The sequence below is a fragment of the Ursus arctos genome, unplaced genomic scaffold (genome assembly GCF_023065955.2).
Source record: "Ursus arctos isolate Adak ecotype North America unplaced genomic scaffold, UrsArc2.0 scaffold_22, whole genome shotgun sequence".
In the NCBI taxonomy this organism is placed as follows: Eukaryota; Metazoa; Chordata; class Mammalia; order Carnivora; family Ursidae; genus Ursus; species Ursus arctos.
In genome coordinates this window covers 51,813,996-51,830,357 of record NW_026622897.1, presented here as the reverse complement: position 1 = coordinate 51,830,357, position 16,362 = coordinate 51,813,996, and the positions used below count along the sequence as shown (strand labels likewise).

General features: G+C 55.1%; 1 protein-coding gene across 1 annotated transcript in view; it reads right to left on the bottom strand.

Moving 5' to 3' along the window:
* Nucleotides 1-1,174: 1,174 nt before the first annotated feature.
* The window catches only part of LOC113269343 (guanylate cyclase D-like), a 37,671-nt gene continuing 22,483 nt past the window's right edge, over nt 1,175-16,362 (bottom strand). Inside the window, exons 13-18 of the mRNA XM_026518144.4 lie at nt 15,980-16,172; nt 9,082-9,256; nt 7,961-8,059; nt 7,035-7,129; nt 5,342-5,427; nt 1,175-1,493 (exon numbers count right to left, since the gene is read on the bottom strand). Coding sequence (XP_026373929.3) covers nt 1,385-1,493; nt 5,342-5,427; nt 7,035-7,129; nt 7,961-8,059; nt 9,082-9,256; nt 15,980-16,172 — 757 coding nt within the window. The 3' untranslated portion in view covers nt 1,175-1,384. The remainder of the gene's footprint in view (nt 1,494-5,341; nt 5,428-7,034; nt 7,130-7,960; nt 8,060-9,081; nt 9,257-15,979; nt 16,173-16,362) is intronic.

Sequence of the window (16,362 nt, the reverse complement as noted above, 5' to 3'; positions counted from 1 at the left end):
CACAAAGCCGGGGGTGTGTCCCACCAGTGGGCGTGCGCAGGTCCTCCCTGCTCAACACTGCAGCCTCGCTCGGCCAGGTGTGCTGTCTCCACAGTGCTTCCTCACAGGGGAGCTGAGGGGACCGGCCCATCCTGCATTTCCGGAAACTCGGGAGTGAAAAGGTTAGGCCCAAAGTCATGCAAGGTCAGGACGGGCCGTGGCATCTCCCAAAGCTGAGTCCAGCACTTTCCACCACACAGCTGTTCGTGGTTCCATACACATATCATCCACGGGACTCTCGCATCTCCTCTCTCTTGCTCCAGTGCGAGCGTGCGCGTGCGCGCGCGCACACACACACACACACACACACACACACACACACACACGCAGCCTAGCTCCTGTGAGCACACCCCCCACCGGAACATTTTTCCAACGACCCCCAGTTCCGTGTTGCGCCAGCTCTGCTTCCCAAGGGGTCTTTTGAAGAAAGACAAGTTTGTTTAGGCCTGAACCTGCCCCCTGGCCCCTGGCCCCTGGCCCTCTGCCCTCAGTGGGGGAAATGAATTCCACCCGCTTCTGTCTGCCGGCTCTGAAATCAGCCTGGGGGCTCTGGTGAGCACTCTTTGATGTTAGAAGCCAGTTTAATGAGTGGGTTGTGGGTTTGTTTGCTTTTCTCTGTAAGACAGAAGTCTCATTTTCCTAAGAACTAAGGAATCATCACTCCACTTCCCTTCCTTCTCCTGAGATTCTGGGAGCCCGAGACCTGGACTCCCCGCACAGTGCTCGCAGATACCCAGAGGGTGAAGTGGTTAGGGCAGGAGCGGAGGGAAGGAGGCAGCATACTAACAGTGTCTCAGGAACAGGGCTTACATGCCTCGTCAACACCCAGTTTAGAGATGACACACAGTCTCGGAGACGCGAGGTGACAGCAGTAGGCAGTCCCTGTAAGTCTGGGGCCCTGGTCTGCCTGGCTCTAGGTCCCGGCCTCCGTCGTGCTGTTCCCTGTGACAGCTGTGCCACTTGGGGCACATGGCCTCCTGCCTCTGGCCCCAGCACTCCAGCTATACAGTGGGAAGGGTGTTCTGGGTCCGAAGAATAATAAGGTCTATGATAACAAGCTCTCAGAGTCAAAACGATTTGTCAGGAACAAAGCACTGCGTGAAAGGGAGGGAGTATTTCTATTTTTATTGTTTTTGTGTCAAGAGGCAAGTTTCCCCGCAGGATTCATACTGGAATGCATCGATTAATATCGCTCCGGGGCACTTAGTAATGAGCTCCCTGTTGGCTGCCAGGTTGCTCAGAAGAGAATTCTTGGCGGGCACTGGAGCAGGGAGAGGTTTCGGGGCCACCTAGGTACAAGAGCTTCTGGGCTGGCACAGGCCCCTGCTCCCCTCTGTCCTCCTCCTCAGGGCCCAGCGAAGGCCTTGCCTGAGCTCCCGGGCCCGGCCGTGCTCTGGCGCGCTTTGGCGAAGGCCACCCTGATTTCTTGGTTGATGAGGTCCTGCCAGGGGTCCCTAGGGGAAAAGGAGACACAAAAGTAATAAGACCACCACTCAGAACAACAGGGGTGGGCATTGCTTGCAAGGAGCCCCTTCTCTTCTTGGGCTTCTCCTGCTCCCGGCAGCGGCCCCGCCATGGGCACACCCAGACCAGGCTCAGAGAGGTGAAGTGGTGTAGACTCGTGCGAATGCGGGCCTTCGCGTCCAGCGGCCTCCCAGGAGATGGGGAGCTGGCCCCAGGTCCATCCCCTGCTCCAGATGATTGCTGGGAAGCCAGAATGCCGTGGGCTGAGGGGCTCTGTGACTCTTGGGGTACGAGGCATATCTGGGATAGGGACCCTGGGTGCCCTCCCTGCACACACGTTCATTTTCTTATTTGCTTCCCTTATGTGCCTGGAGGAGGGTAGGTTAGTGTTATGACCTTTGCGTGGAGAAGAAAGCAAGGCTCTGAGTGACAGCCAGGGCCTCGCAGCAACCTGGCAGGGGTAGGTTTTGAGCCTGGTCGGCAGGGATAGAGGAAAGAGAAGGGACCGTTCTGTGGAGTGTTTCTGTGTCATGAGATGGAAGCTTCTGTTGTGGCGACACCAAGACATGGGAGGGCGGCTTGGGTCTCCTTGCTCTGACCTTCACCGGCTTCCCCAAACATCCCCAAAGAGATAAAGATAAATAACTTCGGCAGGTATGGCAAATACAGAAAGTGAGGATAAAAGCATCTTTAGAAAACTTGACCTTAAAAAAAATCACGTTATAGCATATAGTTCAAGTAAAAATTTCGTAACTGCTTTAGAGACACAACTCCAAGACAAGTCCCCCCAAGCCCTTCCCACAGAGATTCCGTGTGTGTGTGTGTGTGTGTGTGTGTGTGTGTGTGTGTGTCTTGGTCTGTGATCTCATCACCAGGCAAGCAGAGGGGTATGTGGTGGTGTTTCCATGTGTGCGTGTATCCGATGCCCACGACAGGTGTAAAGTGGGTGTGCACACTTGTTTGTGTCCGCGTGCTAGGTCTGAGCCCGTGGGCGAGGAGGGTGCCGATTCTCCCCCGCCTGCCCGAAGGTCTGGGAGGCTCCCAAGTCAGGTGGAACTCACTGGGGCTCATCTCAGCTCTCTCCCCTCCCTGAGCCAAGAAGATGAAAACGTTTCTGGCACTTTCTAAAGTTTCCATCAGGGAGTGGAAAAGTCATCAGCTGACAAGCTCAGGATGACAAATGGTTGCCAGACCTGCTATTCCTGCTCCTAGGATGGGGTGGGCCAGGGGCCTGATGGGAGCCAGCGGGAGCTTGAGAGCTCCCCTTCCCTGGGCTTCTGGCACTGAAAGACCAGCGGTGCATGCACCGGCCAGATCTCCTGGAGCTTATGTAAGCAGGGGAAAGTTCCATAAAGGAACCAAATAGAAGCGTCAGGAAGCAGCAAGTGCTATGGGGATGCGATGCTGGGAGATGGGAAGGAGGTGACAGCAGGGTTTCCTTTAGCGTGTGTCATCAGAGCCGCTTGCTGAAGGAGGGGCTTCAGAGCCAAGGCCTGCAGGATCGGAAGGGAAAGGGCCAGGGCATCCCAGGTACGGGGGGATAGCGGGTGCAAAGGCCCTGAGTTAGAAAGACATTCAGGGTGTTTTAGGGTAACAGCAAGAGGTCCGGAGCAGGTGGTGAGCCGTGGAAGGCAGCCAGAGTGCCCAGGTCAGGGGCAGGCCCGGCCCAGAGGCACGGGTGTCGGGGGCAGCAGGAAAGCTTGGGCTTGAGCCTCGGAGTAGTAGGGAGACCCAGAGGGTGTTAGCGGGGGGACTTTCCTATGGATCACGTTAGTGTTGTACTTACGACCTTGCTCCGGCTGCCAGGTGGTGGGTGGAGAGGCCCTGTGGATGGGGGAGTGGGGAGCCGCGGAGCCCTCGGGTGGGGTGTGTGAAGGCAGAGCGGTTGGGGGCTCCAGGACGGCCTCCTCCACCTTTGTGACGGAGGACAAGGACGAGGCCACCCACGAGGAGAGAGCTCTGGAGGAGGGCCAGGCTGCCAGGTGGGGCTCCCGAAAGATCTGTTGAGGGACAGCGAGCGCTCCACAGCCCAGAGCTCCGGAGGGTAGGTCAGGCTGAGGCCCGTGATAGACGTCACCAGCGTCTGGGTGGGAAGGGAACCCCCGCATTTCAGGGCCCGGGAGAGGCACGGTGCTGGCTGGCGGGGAGCCTGAGGAGGCTGCATTGGAGAGGAAGGAGCCCAGCTGGGAGGCCTGGGGCGTGTTTCTGGGAAGAGGGAGGGCAAAGGGGAAATGCTGCTGAGCTGTGGGTCGGGTTGAGAACCAAAACTAGCCCGCGGATCTAGTGACATGGATGGAGGTCACCGGTGACCTTCACAGAGTCTTCTGGGTGCGTGGGGGTGAAAGTCAGACTGCGGGGGCTGGGCAGGGAGTGGTGGGTGAGGAAGTGAAGTCACCGTCAGCAGACAGGCCTTCTGAGAAGTGCGGCTCCCTGCCCGGGCGCGCCCTGGAAGGCTGTGGGCTGAGGAGGCTTGCTCTTTGAGGGGCAAGAGAGGCGGACTGGAGCAGAAGACCTTGCTGGACAAGAAAAGGACACAAAGGGCCATGGCTGTTCTCCTGCGGATGGGTGAGCCAGGGTGCCGTGGCGCACGGGAAGGCCCCAGGCCATACTTTGTTCCTCAGCCCGTGCTGCTGTCCCAGCAAACTGTCCACACGGACACTGTCTGCGAAACGGAAGGGCCCCGGGCTGCGTGGAGGCCTTTCTGGGAGCAGAAGTTGCTTCTGCATCCAGGAGGCTGGGGTGTCCTTATAAAAAGGGTGCCCCCGTGTGCCCTGCACCCTGGCCAGCGCACCAGAGTGTGCCCACCAGCCCCCTCCCCGCCCTGCTGCGCTGGGCCCCGCGCTGCGTCAGGGGGAGGGCACTCGAGATGCCCTTGGGGCACCCCAGCGGCAGGTGGAGAGGAAATGGCCTCCTTGAGCAGCTCCCTGCCTGTAGCCCCTGCCCCACCAGCCAGGCCCCTGGGTTGCTTCAGTGCTGGCTTTTTCCTGGGAAGACCACGTGCGTCCCGCACATTTCTTGTCTTTAAGAGATGGGGCAGCCTTGGGTGGGGGGCCGTCCTGGAAAAGGTGAGGGGAGCCAGTCGGAAGTTCTGATGACAGAAAACCCTACTGGGGCTCAGCCTCCACACCTGCACTGAGCCTGTGGGCCCCTGGACCTTCTCATTTCTAGGAAACTGTCATTTTCAGCCACGGGCAGCCCCGGGCCGCCCTGCGCTCAGCCCTGTGTAGGCTGTCCACTGCTTGAGAAGAGCACTTCGCGGTAAAACAGCTCCCTCGCCACCCCGCCCTTACCGCCCTCAGGGAAGGACATAGGGCCACACGGGACAGAGGACAAAGGGAAGAGCCAAGCTTCCAGGCGGGCACAAGCTCTCGGAGGCTCTGCCTCATTGGGCCCTGAGGTGTCTGTGTCCTTTGGTCTATACGTTCCTCACCTGCAGAAAGAGTCTGAATGGCGACAAACGCCCGGTCACTTTTTACCAAAGCATCACCCAGGACCGGCTCAGAATGGGAGGACTGGGCATGCGCAGCAAGAAGAGAGAGGCTGAGTCACCCTCGGCGCTGCAATCCTGGTGCCGTCACGAGGGATGTGTGTTTCTGACGTGGTCTGACCCGCACGCAGAGCTCAGATCAGAATGAGACCAGCCAGGCGGCATGACCTCATCCACAGCAAACCGTCAGCCGCGGGCTGTCTCTCAGCAGTGGGAAGAGGTGACATTTAATCGCTAAAGAATTCTGTATTTTCCAAGTTTTCCGCATTGGACGGGTGATACCCTCATCAGAAAAAGAACAAATCAAACTTCAAGCACAAGAGGCTGAGCTTTGGGGGAAGTTCCTCTTACCCAGGTTTGATGTCCAGAGGTGTGGGGAAGGACCCGGGGAAGCCTGCCTTCCCCACCAGCCAGTAGGTCTCCTCGACGCCCTTCCCCTGAGGAGAGAGGAAAGGGGATTGGGTGAGCACAGCTTCTCAGGCAGAGAGCAAGGCCGGAGGAAAGGGCACAGTTCCAAACAGCTCCGTGCAGAGCAGCCTGGAGCCGGGAGCCAGACCGTTTGGGTCCAAATCCCGGCTCCATCACTGGCTAGCTGTGTGACTTTGGCCAATTTACGTCACCTCTCTGTTCCTCAATACCTCATGAGTTGTTGTGAGGATTACATGCCTTAATATTGATCTGTTAGAGAACTAGCTGAATAATAAGTCATGAATTCTACGACCAACAGACCTGGAATGCTAAGAGCCCAAGATGCTGTGCTCTGTGATTTTCCCAAACTGTTGCAGGACCCAGTTGCCTGGGATGGGGGTACGGCTGCCAGGAACTTAGGAGTAGAGGTGGCATCAGGGGCACTGGGGCCAGGGCTGGCTGGCCTATGGATTTGGCCAGGGACGGGTATTGCCCCGTGGAGCCCCCAGGCCATCCGGAACCAGCCTGTGGTTGGTGTGCTGCCCTCCCCACCCCCTTCTGCATTCCCCTCTGGCTTCAGAATGCTCTGTTCCTCAGGCCATCTCGTGCCTCCTCCCCCAAAAAGACTTATTCCCGCTCGCTCTCCCTCCAGAGCTCAGCCTCCAGAGCTAAGGAGTCCACGTACGCCCGCCGTCGCAGGCTGTGTGACCGCGGACAAGCCGCTGCTCCTCCCTCAGCAGCTCCTCCCCCAGCTGCGCCCTCTTGCTCTGACGTTTCACAGTGTAATGAAGCGAGTGCCACGGAGCACGCAATTTCTAGGGCCGGGTCACAGTTCTGGCCCTTTAAACGTCTAGGCTGCTCCAGTCTTACCACCAGGCCTGACTGTCCCCGAGGAACGGGGGACTGAGAGGAAGTGGGGTAGGAAGAAAGTCACTCACCCATGGGAATACTGAACCATGACCTTTTATTGAATGTTAACATTTCAAAAACGAATACAAAGGTGCTTGTGGGCAAGTATCACCCAGTATCAGCCCTGCAGCAGCAGAGGGCGGTCGTGGGAGGGGTGGGCACACGGAGACGGCATGACAGTTACAGCTGGGGAAAGGGAAGAGGGGTGTTCCTGGGTCGGGGCAGGCTTCCGGGAGAGGTGAGATAGCTCTAGGGTCCTGAGGGATGAGTAGGAGCCCGACAATGTCATGGAGAAAGCATAGGCTTTAGAGCCGTCCGATCTGGGATACAAGCTATGTGACTTTGGACGAATCACTTTGCCTAAGTCCCCTTCCTCAACTATAAAATGGGGACATTGTTCCTTCTTTGACGATTGCTGTGACAAAAAATATATTAATGTCAGGCACCAGCCTGCTGCCCAGGTATGTCATCAGTAGAAGTACGTTCTCGACCCTGGCCCTTCTTCCTATGAGGAGTCAATGAGGGAGTGGTTTTCCCAGGACGAAATGGGTTTTTTTCGAATTTGGGGAGTGATGTGGACAGGTGATCAACTCCGTCCTCGACTACAGACAGGCATTTCCTTCTCTATCAGTCAAATGAGTAAGAATCTCTCCTGCTGCCCACAGAAACTGGATTGGCAGGGGGGCGGGGATTTTTCCATCAATTCCAGGAAAGAAAGTTCCCCTACCTTTAGCTCAGTCTGGCCTCTGATGTCAATTCTGTAGCCTTCGTCCAGGCTGAGCAGTGTCTGGACTGTGCTTCTGCTGACGTGAATTCTATATGCTGACAAGAAAGGTAGTAATCAAGTCAACACCTGGTGGCAGCATACCTAGTGTTTGGTAATATCTTTAAGACCTGTAACAGCCCCAGTTCCAGCCAGTAATGCACACAACACTGATTCGTACAACACCCTTCACCTGACCTTCCTGTCCCGCTGGTAGACTGTTGGTCACTAAAATAGAGGCCTCGAGGAAAAGCAAATTCCATAGATTGAGTGTTAAGAGGAACTCAAGATGAAGTCAAAACCCCTAGGAACGTAATTTTCATTTATAGGGAAGTCTATGAAGGCTGAGTCAGAGCAGGTAAGCAGTTACTTTTCTTTTAAGAGCCGAACTCCCCACTAGGGCCAGCACATGTAGTCACGCAGGATGTGTACCAAATGGCATTAGGGAGCACACGCTTCCAGGGCCAGAAGCAAAGTCCTAGGACTCCAACTTTTACACCTGTTCTAACCAAGCCATCAGAGTGCCCTCAAGGGCCTAAAATGGCATTAAAAAAATTGAGAGGGGTCTCCTTGTTGTAAAGATGTGGAAACCAAGACCTAGAGGAAGAATATTTTGCTCAAGGACACTAAGCAAGCCAGTGGCAGACAGGGCTAGGATCCAGGCCTCCTGCTCACAAGTCATTGCCTTCTCTCATGAGATCATCACAAAAGCCCCATGGAAAGTTAAAAGAACCAGAGATATAAATTATCTCCGTATAGTTGTTTTACTGACAACTAAGGTACACTGCCACCAGGTGGTGGTTTGGTTACTAAGCACTGTTTCAAATAGCCAGGCTGCAGGGGTTGTTGAGAGTCCTCACCCAGGCAAGATAGAAATGTAAGACACTCACGCAGTCCTGTGGACTCCATCCGGGATGCAGTGTTAACAGTGTCACCAAAGAGGCAGTACCGGGGCATGGTGAGACCGACGACCCCTGCCACACAAGGTCCTGAAACTCAAATGTGCCCAGTGAGTTCCAGGAGGTCCTGGACCCAAGAGAGGTTCCCATGACAGTCTTGCCCTTCCCCCAAGTCCCCCCACCCCTGCCGTCTCCACCCCACCTCCTGGGCTCCAGCTGGGGGTGAAGATTAAGCTGTATGGAGTCTCCGACAGTACCCAGAGAAGAGATGATACCTGTGTTAGGCTCTGGGCTGGGGGCAGGGGGACACAGATAAATCAGAGCCAGTTTTTGCTCTTGGGGAGCTCCCAGCCAGGTGGGGGTGGGGGGAGGTGTGTATCAATGTTGTCTGTGATCAATGTCAGATGGAAGCATCAGAGCTGTGCCAGCCCAGAAAGGGGGAGTCTGACCCAGCCCAGAGGACTTTCTGGTGGAGGTGGTGCATGAGCTGTGTCTTGGAGGACGAGACAATGAGTGGGCAGGGAATGGCAGGTGCCAAGGCACAGAGACAGAGAGCCCACATGTCTGTGGGAAGCGGCAAGCAGCTGAGTGTGGTTGGAGTGGCAAGTGGGAAGTGATGGGAGACGAGGCTGGAGGGAATAGCAAGAGCCTGGGAGGCTGTGAGAGGGCCAGGAATTTGGACTTTATCCTGCAGGTGTGACCATGGAGGGAGGAAGGGGTGGCGGCCTGAGAAGCATGTATAAGAGACCCCGCCGTCCCTCCTAGACCCATCCCAGCAAACATTTTGTTGTTTGCATAACCACAGAAGGTCTCTGTCCTGCCTCTTCCGTCAGACTATCGGCTCCTCGGGATGGCCTCAGATGACTGACAGATGCTGGGGCAACATATGTGTGTGTGTATTTATATATGTGAATGAAACTGAGCATCACGCATTCTTTGACTTACAACATCTCAGAACCTTCCACTAATAGAAGAAAAAATGCCAATTTTTCTATCGTAGAGCTTTAGAATCTCAGAATCCCAGAGCACACCATTGGGGTTGCCCCAGCCCATAGCCCTGGCAGGGTGGGGACGTTGGTCTGGCCTGTCGCCCCCAGGCCCCCGGTTCATACCTGAGTGCAGGCCAGCCCGGATGTAAATGGGCACGTCGGGGGCATGCTTCATCCGGAAGCCTCTCACAGAGCTGAGGATGTCCAGGGCCATGTTGGCGATCTCAGCCGCGTGCCGGCTCCCGTTGCGCCGGGGCAGCCCTGACGCCACCATGTACGCATCCCCGATGGTCTCCACCTAGAGGCCACAGCCTTCTCACTCCAGTGCAAGAGCACGCCCCCCTGGACTGTCCCAGAGCCCACACAAGGCCCTTCTGGGGAGCCCTGACCCACCCCTCAAGTCTCTGGCCCACAGTGCCATCTCTAGCAGGCCTCCCGTCCCAGGTGCTTGAGCAACAGACAGATCTGCACCCTTCAAATCGCCTTGGTTTCAAGTGTAGCTGAGCCTGCCTGTCTGGTCTCCTCCGGTCCCAGGCCACGATCTCCTTGGCGGCAAGACCTGGACACCCCGTCCACACAATGCCACAGCGGCAGGTCAGGCCCTCAGCTGGAGAGGAGCATATCAGATGCATATATACTCTGGGATGCATATATACCCCGGAGGGGTTTGGAAAATAAGTACACCCAGTATGTCTTCCAAGGTGTCCTAGAAAAAACGTAGGTTTGGGAATCCTATAGATGTGGGTTCAATCCCTGGCTCTGCCGTTAACTGGGCAGACCGGTTAGCTTGTGCGAGCCTCAGTTCCCTCCTAGGTGGAATGCATATTAAAGATACAGTATTGAAAGAACTAGGCTCTGGTTATCAGAAGGGAGGTGGGTGGGGGATGGGGGAAACAGGTGGTGGGGATTAAGGACGGCGCTTGTCATGAGCACCCGGTATTGTATGGAAGTGTTGAATCACTAAATTCTACACCTGAAACTAATATTACACTGTATGTTACCTAAAAAATTTTGTTTACTTTTTTAAAGATTTTATTTACTTATGTGAGATAGAGAGAGAGAGCAGAAGCAGGGGGAGCTACAGAGGGAGAAGAAGAAGCAGGCTCCCCGTCAAGCAGGGAGCCTGATGCGGGGCTCGATCCCAGGACCCTGAGGTCATGACCAGAGCCGAAAGCAGACCCTTAATTGACTGAGTTGCCCAGGCGCCCCCCATAATTTTTTTTTAAAGGAACTAGTCTTATTATAGATGCTCAATGGATGGAGACTTCTGTCACCATCATTATCATCACCATTTCCTTGGCTGATGGTGTCGAAGATGAAAGAATCCCAGAATCTCAGAACTCGGCGGGGCTTTAAAGGCCGCCCACTTGCCTCCTTAGTGGCTGGCCGGGCCTGCTTGCGTCTGTTGATAGGAAAGTCCCCCCTTCTAGAAGTGGCTGCTTCCTCCTCTAGGGAACTCTGATTTGAACACAGATGTGTACTGTGGCCTTCTTCTCTACCACCGGCCAGGCAGCCAGGGTGAAGATGGTGACTCTACCGCCCCATCAAGTCTTCCCCCCTCCAGGCTCAAGAGCCCAGCTCCTGCACTGCCTCTCCTGCAGCCAGCAAATGCTGGCACCTCCCAGACCTGGGGAGCAGTGCTGTCCTGCTGCCCCACACACCTGCTCTCCCTCAGCACTGGTGGACAAGAAGAAGAAGAAGAAGAAGAAGAAGAAGAAGGAGGAGGAGGAGGAGGAGGAGGAGGAGGAGGAGGAAGAGGAGGAGGAGGAGGAGGAGGAGGAGGAGGAGGAGGGGAAGGAGGGGAAGGAGGGGGAGGAGGAGGAGGAAGAGGAGGAGGAAGAGAAGAATACGTCCCCTGAGGACATCTGGGTGGCTCAGTAGGTTAAGTGTCTGCCTTTGGCTCAGGTCATGATCCCAGGGTTCTGGGATCAAGCCCCACATCGGGCTCTGTGCTTGGCGCAGAGCCTGCTTCTCTCTCTCCTCTGCTGCTCCCCCTGCTTGTGCTCTCTATCAAATAAATAAATAAATAAATAAATAAATAAATAAATAAATAAGTAATCTTGAAAAGAAAATACGTCCTCTGCCCATAGGGGGTGCTGTAATTCAATAAATCTCTCCCACATTTGCTGTGGACTGTGCCCTACTACATATACCCCCCAAACCTCTCTCCCACCCAGCCTGTCTCTACCCCAACACCAGGCAGTGATCTGCCCTAACCATGCCACATTCTGTTTAGATATTTTAATTTGCTCCCTGTGGCCTGGCAGTCAGGGACTTCCATGATTTGCAGAATTTCCTGACTAATTCCTAACTGTTACTCCTGGTTCCCCATACTTCCACCAATGGGAATCTTTCTGTTGTCCGCAGAGACACTGAGTGCTTGCTTGATGGCCTGGCCCCTCTGCCTGAAATGCTCTCTCTCAGTCCCTGTTTGTTGAGATCCAAGCCCTCCATCAGCCCAGCTCCCACCTCATCAAGTCTGTAAAATCTTCCAGGGCACCAGCTGTTTCCCTCCTCAGGGCTGTGAGCTCCCCCTCCCTCTCCATCACCTGCTGATGTCCACCCAGTGCTGGTGGGCTGGCGGTGAATGTGGCCAGGGTCAGGGACATGCCTCCTCCCCTCTGTGTACATTTCCACAGAGGAGAAAGACCTCACACCCCGTAGCCCAGGAGGGAAAAATATGAGCGAGCCCCAGCTTTCCCTCTGCCCGCCCACTTCTTCCCACAGGAGGAAGAACCCGTGATCTTCCTGGCAAGGTTGGAAGAAGGACAAATGCTTAAGTACTTGGATAGCAGCTAGTACATGCCAGACACTGTTCCAAACCCTTCACAAATATCAATGCATTTAGACCTCTGCAAGAATTCTGCGAGGTAGGTATGACTACCATTTCATAGGGGGACAGCGGGCCAGATAATTAAGTCACTTGCCAACATCGCACAGTGCAGCTTTGAACTTGGTCAGTCCAGCTCCATGGCCTGTATGCTGTGCTGCCTCTTGGTACGTAGGGCTTGGGCCCTTTCCCTCTCTGTTTAGGGGAGCGTGCCTGCTCTGTGGGGTTTCCCTCTGCTACCGTCCTGCACATGGCCAGCACGTGCGTGTAGGTCAGCCCCGCCTCCCAGAGGTAGCCCCGGAGGCCTACAGCTCGCTGGCCCCACTTCTAGCCACGAAGCTGCAATTCAGGGACAGTACGTCTGCTCTGGGGACGCAGCGCTGCCTCAGTCGGGTGACCCAAGGTCCAGACTGTGGGGGAGGGGCATGGTGGTCTCTCTAAGCTGTTAAACTGCCCTCCAGCCCGCCATCTGCCTGCCAGCAGAGCTGGGAGACTTTGGTGTCATTAATAATCACCCCAACGATGCCAGTGACAGAAAGGTGACCCGGCACAGGCCCCACTCTCCAGGAGCTCGGACCCATAATGAGGATCACTCAAAGACTCCTATGATCGTGGGCACTCAGTGGCAAGCAAGGGTATACACCGGTGCGGTCCTTTTGCAGATGGGAGAACACAGCCAGAGGAGAATTGAGGGCAAAGATCTCCACGTTAGCAAACACTGATGTGAATTCCAACTCCACCACTGACTTGCTGTGTGACCTTGGGCTAGTTACTTACCTCTCTGAACCTGTGTTGCATCTGAAGGGATAATGGCCTCTGCAGGCCATTGTATGGTTCATGAAATCCCCTGGGATAGTCCCTAGGTTGGGCCAATCTCTGTAGATGCTTACCTAGCTCTGTCCGCCCCCCCTCCGACCCCTGCCCTGTTCTGTGCTTTCAGGGGGGAGGCCTCAGCACCTGCACATGGTGGTGCTCGGCGGCAGCGGCATTGCGCCGATGAATGAAGAAACCACAGCACTTCTTCTCACATTGCTTGATCGGCGAAACCATCCCAAGCCATAGGCACATTCACCTCTGTTTTACAAACGGGAGCGTGGTACTCAGAGAGGTCAAGTGATTTGCCCAGGGCCCCTTGGCAGCCTGGCCAAGGCCAGTCTCACCTGCTGGGGCTGAGTGCCGGGGTAAGTCCCCTCCACCCCTATAGCCCACATGGGCTCCGCTCCAGAGCCGTGTCCATAAAGGGCTCATTCAGTGTGCGCTGCCAGGGAATCACAGACCCCAGAGGAACGAGGAAATGGTCGTCTGGCTGCCTCCCAGCCCAGACCGATTAAAGAGCAGTAACCAGATCCTGCTGGGGACGGAGGGGAAATCGAGGCGGATGGCTGAGTGATGAGAGACGTGCTCGCACATCGTCAGGAACAGGCTGCCTGTTTCCCCACATCTGGAGGGGTGTGCGGGCCTTGTTTTATATCATTTCATTCTGCCAGAAAGATGCAGACCTCTTGGCCAGAGTTCAGAGCAGATCAGAAAGCATGATTCAGAGCTGGGAGGGACACATGTGTGAGAAAAGATTAGCAGGAGAGGAAGAGACAAGGCCAGGGGTGACTCAGGGCACATCAAAGCCACAGGGCTCAGCAAAATGAGATGAGAGATGAGGAATGTTTTCCTGGGGCCCACAGGGCCAGGGAGGCTCTGGAAACAAAAGGGAAACTCAGCCAGCGTGAGAGACAACAGCTCCGAACCAGGGGTTGGGGCAAGAGTGTGGGCTCCTGAACAGGGAGCAGGAAGGAAGCTGCGTCCTTGGAATGTCCGTGGCTCAGGACTGGGAGGCTTGGTGTGGGGCAGTGTGGTGTAGCAGACAGAGCCGGGCAGTGACGGTAGGCATTGCTGTTTCCTGTCCTGGCTCTACCGCCTACTGGCTGTGTGACCTTGGGCGAGCCACTTTCCTTTCTGGGCTTCAGTGAGCTCCTCACTCAGTCAATATATATTTCCAGAGGACATACAACGTGCTGGACATTGCCAAGCACTGGGGACAGAGTGATTTGGGTTAGAACCATAAAGCATGGCTGTGCCGTCCAGGGGTAGTTACAAGAGCACCGCACAGGAGCTCCTAACCCTGTCTGGGAGGGGAAGGGGGATAACCTGAGGCCAGAAGGATGAGGAGGAGGGAGCCAGATGAGGAGGAGGGAGAGTGTGTCCCAGGAGGACGGACATGTGCAAAGGCCCAGTGGCCCTGAGAGCAAAGCTCGTGTGAAGAATGCAGCGGTCTGCATGGAGTGGCCAGAGGTACAGTTGGGGAGGTAGATGGGGCCAGTTCCTGGAGAGTCTTGTGAGCCACTATGAACCTGTGACTTTCTCCTGAGGATGTCCATGTCATGAGGCTGGCGAACCCAGCCCCTGCCCCCGCCACAGAAGGGGGTTCTTGGGATCAGAATGCCCAAGTGCAAATCTCAGCTCCACATTCCACTGAAAACATGTAATTAGATAAGCCCCTTATTCACCCATTTCCTCATCTATACATTAGGGGTGCCATTACCTACCTCACAGTCTGTTAGGATGGTTAAATGGATTAGTACATATAAAGCACTTAGACTAGTGTCCAGTATACAGTAAGCACTCAGTAAGTACTGGCAATTATTGTTGTTGGGATACTGTACATAGTGCTATCAGCAGACTGCCTCTAAAACTTCCCGTCCAGGCCTCCTGTCTATCCTGGCTTCTGCCCCAGGGCCTGGCTCTCCTCTGTCCCTGCCTCCCTGGAGGGCTGTGGTTAGAAGGAGACTGGTGGGTCGCAAAAGAAGGCCAGTGGAGTCTGAGTATGGCGGTTTCTGGGGAGCTCCCTCTCCACCCCACCTCCACTGTGTCTAGAGCAACTCAAGACCTCCAGCAACTGGGTCAGAATAAGGGGCAGGATTGAGGTGGGGTCCCCACAGCAGGCAGGCAGGGATAGGACACTATTCACTTCTACAATCTCAGTTTACACAGCACTACTTCAAGGGGGATAGGATCCGCCCATCATCTGTAAACCCCCGGGGCTGGGGTCATCATTCCTGTGTTATAGGCGACGACACAGAAGTCCAGAGAGAGGAAGACATTTGCCCAAATCTACACAGATGCTGGTGGCCAAGCTGGGAATCAAACCCAGGATCGAGAGAGGGACAGGGACTAGATCATGGAAGGTCTTGACAGCTCCGGCCCCACTCCTTTCTCCAGTGTCCCCCAGCCACCACCCACTCCACCATGGGCCCACTTCATGTCCAGTCATTACAACCCATTCATCACTCTTCATACTCACTGGGCCCATCGTCTCAAGGCTCCAGCTTTGGCACATTATTCCCCCATGGCTTGCCTGGAGCAACCACACCCAGACTGGACAGTGCTAGGAACACAGCACCTCCTCCAGGAAGCCTTTCTTGCTTTTTACTCTACACATCTATCCCTAGCTGGACTGGGGGCCCTTTCAGCCTCCTCTGCCTGCCCTGATCATCACTTTTACTGTGGGTTGCCTTCCTCTTTCATCTGCAAAACTGAGAGCTCCCAAAGGGGAGGCACAGGAGATGACTCATCTGTTGGCCCTTTGCCCAGCACAGGTGGAGTTTATTACCCACCCCCTTAAATCTGGGTTGGCCTTTTTTGTTAAGTAAACTCTATGCCCAATGTGGGGCTTGAACTCATGACCCTGAGATCAAGAATTGTATGCTCCACTGACTGAGCCAGCCAGGTGCCCCTGGGTTGGCTTTTTGACTTGCTTTGACCAATAGAATATGTCAGAAGTAGCCACGTGCCGAATGCCAGCTCAGACTTCCAGAGGCTTCTGTGCTTCCGCCTTCTCTCTCAGAACCCTGCCACACCATGGGAACGATACCAACCAGCCTGCTTGAGGTTAGACCCTGTGGGCCAGAGCTGTCCCATTCAAGGTTCCAGAGATATGAGAGAGCCCAGCCAAGATCAGCAGAACTTCCTATCTCACCACACTGCCCACAGATGTATGAGTGGTCCAGTTGAGTCTAGAGAACTTTCCAGCTGACCTATAGGTTTATGAGTGATAATAAATGCTTATAATTTTACACTACTGGGTTTTGGGATTATTTGTTACATGGCAATAGCTAACTGATAAAAACACACAGATAAATGACACAAACACAGCAGTAGAGGAAGGAGGGATGTGATACCGGCTCCTGGTGTCCTCACCTTATACACATCGTGGCTGCCCAGAACAGCATCGAACAGTGTGTAGAGGTCGTTGAGCAAGCCTACCACCTCAATGGGCTCGCTCAGGGCTGAGATAATGGTGAAACCCACAATGTCACTGAAGTATATGGTGACCTGGTCAAAGTACTCTGGTTCCACAGCTGCCCCCATTTTCAGAGCTTCAGCCACAGACCTGAAGGAATGGGAAGGACCAGTCACAGGGTGGGGATACCCCCTTCCCACAGTTTGGAGGTGAGGGAGGGGTCTTGGGGGGAAATTCCTGGGTTGGGCATCAGGGGATCTAGGTCAGGTCTGCTTGTGTACTAGCTGTCCTCCAGCAAGTACCTGTCCTTCTCTGGACATTACTTCCTCTGAAGTCAGAT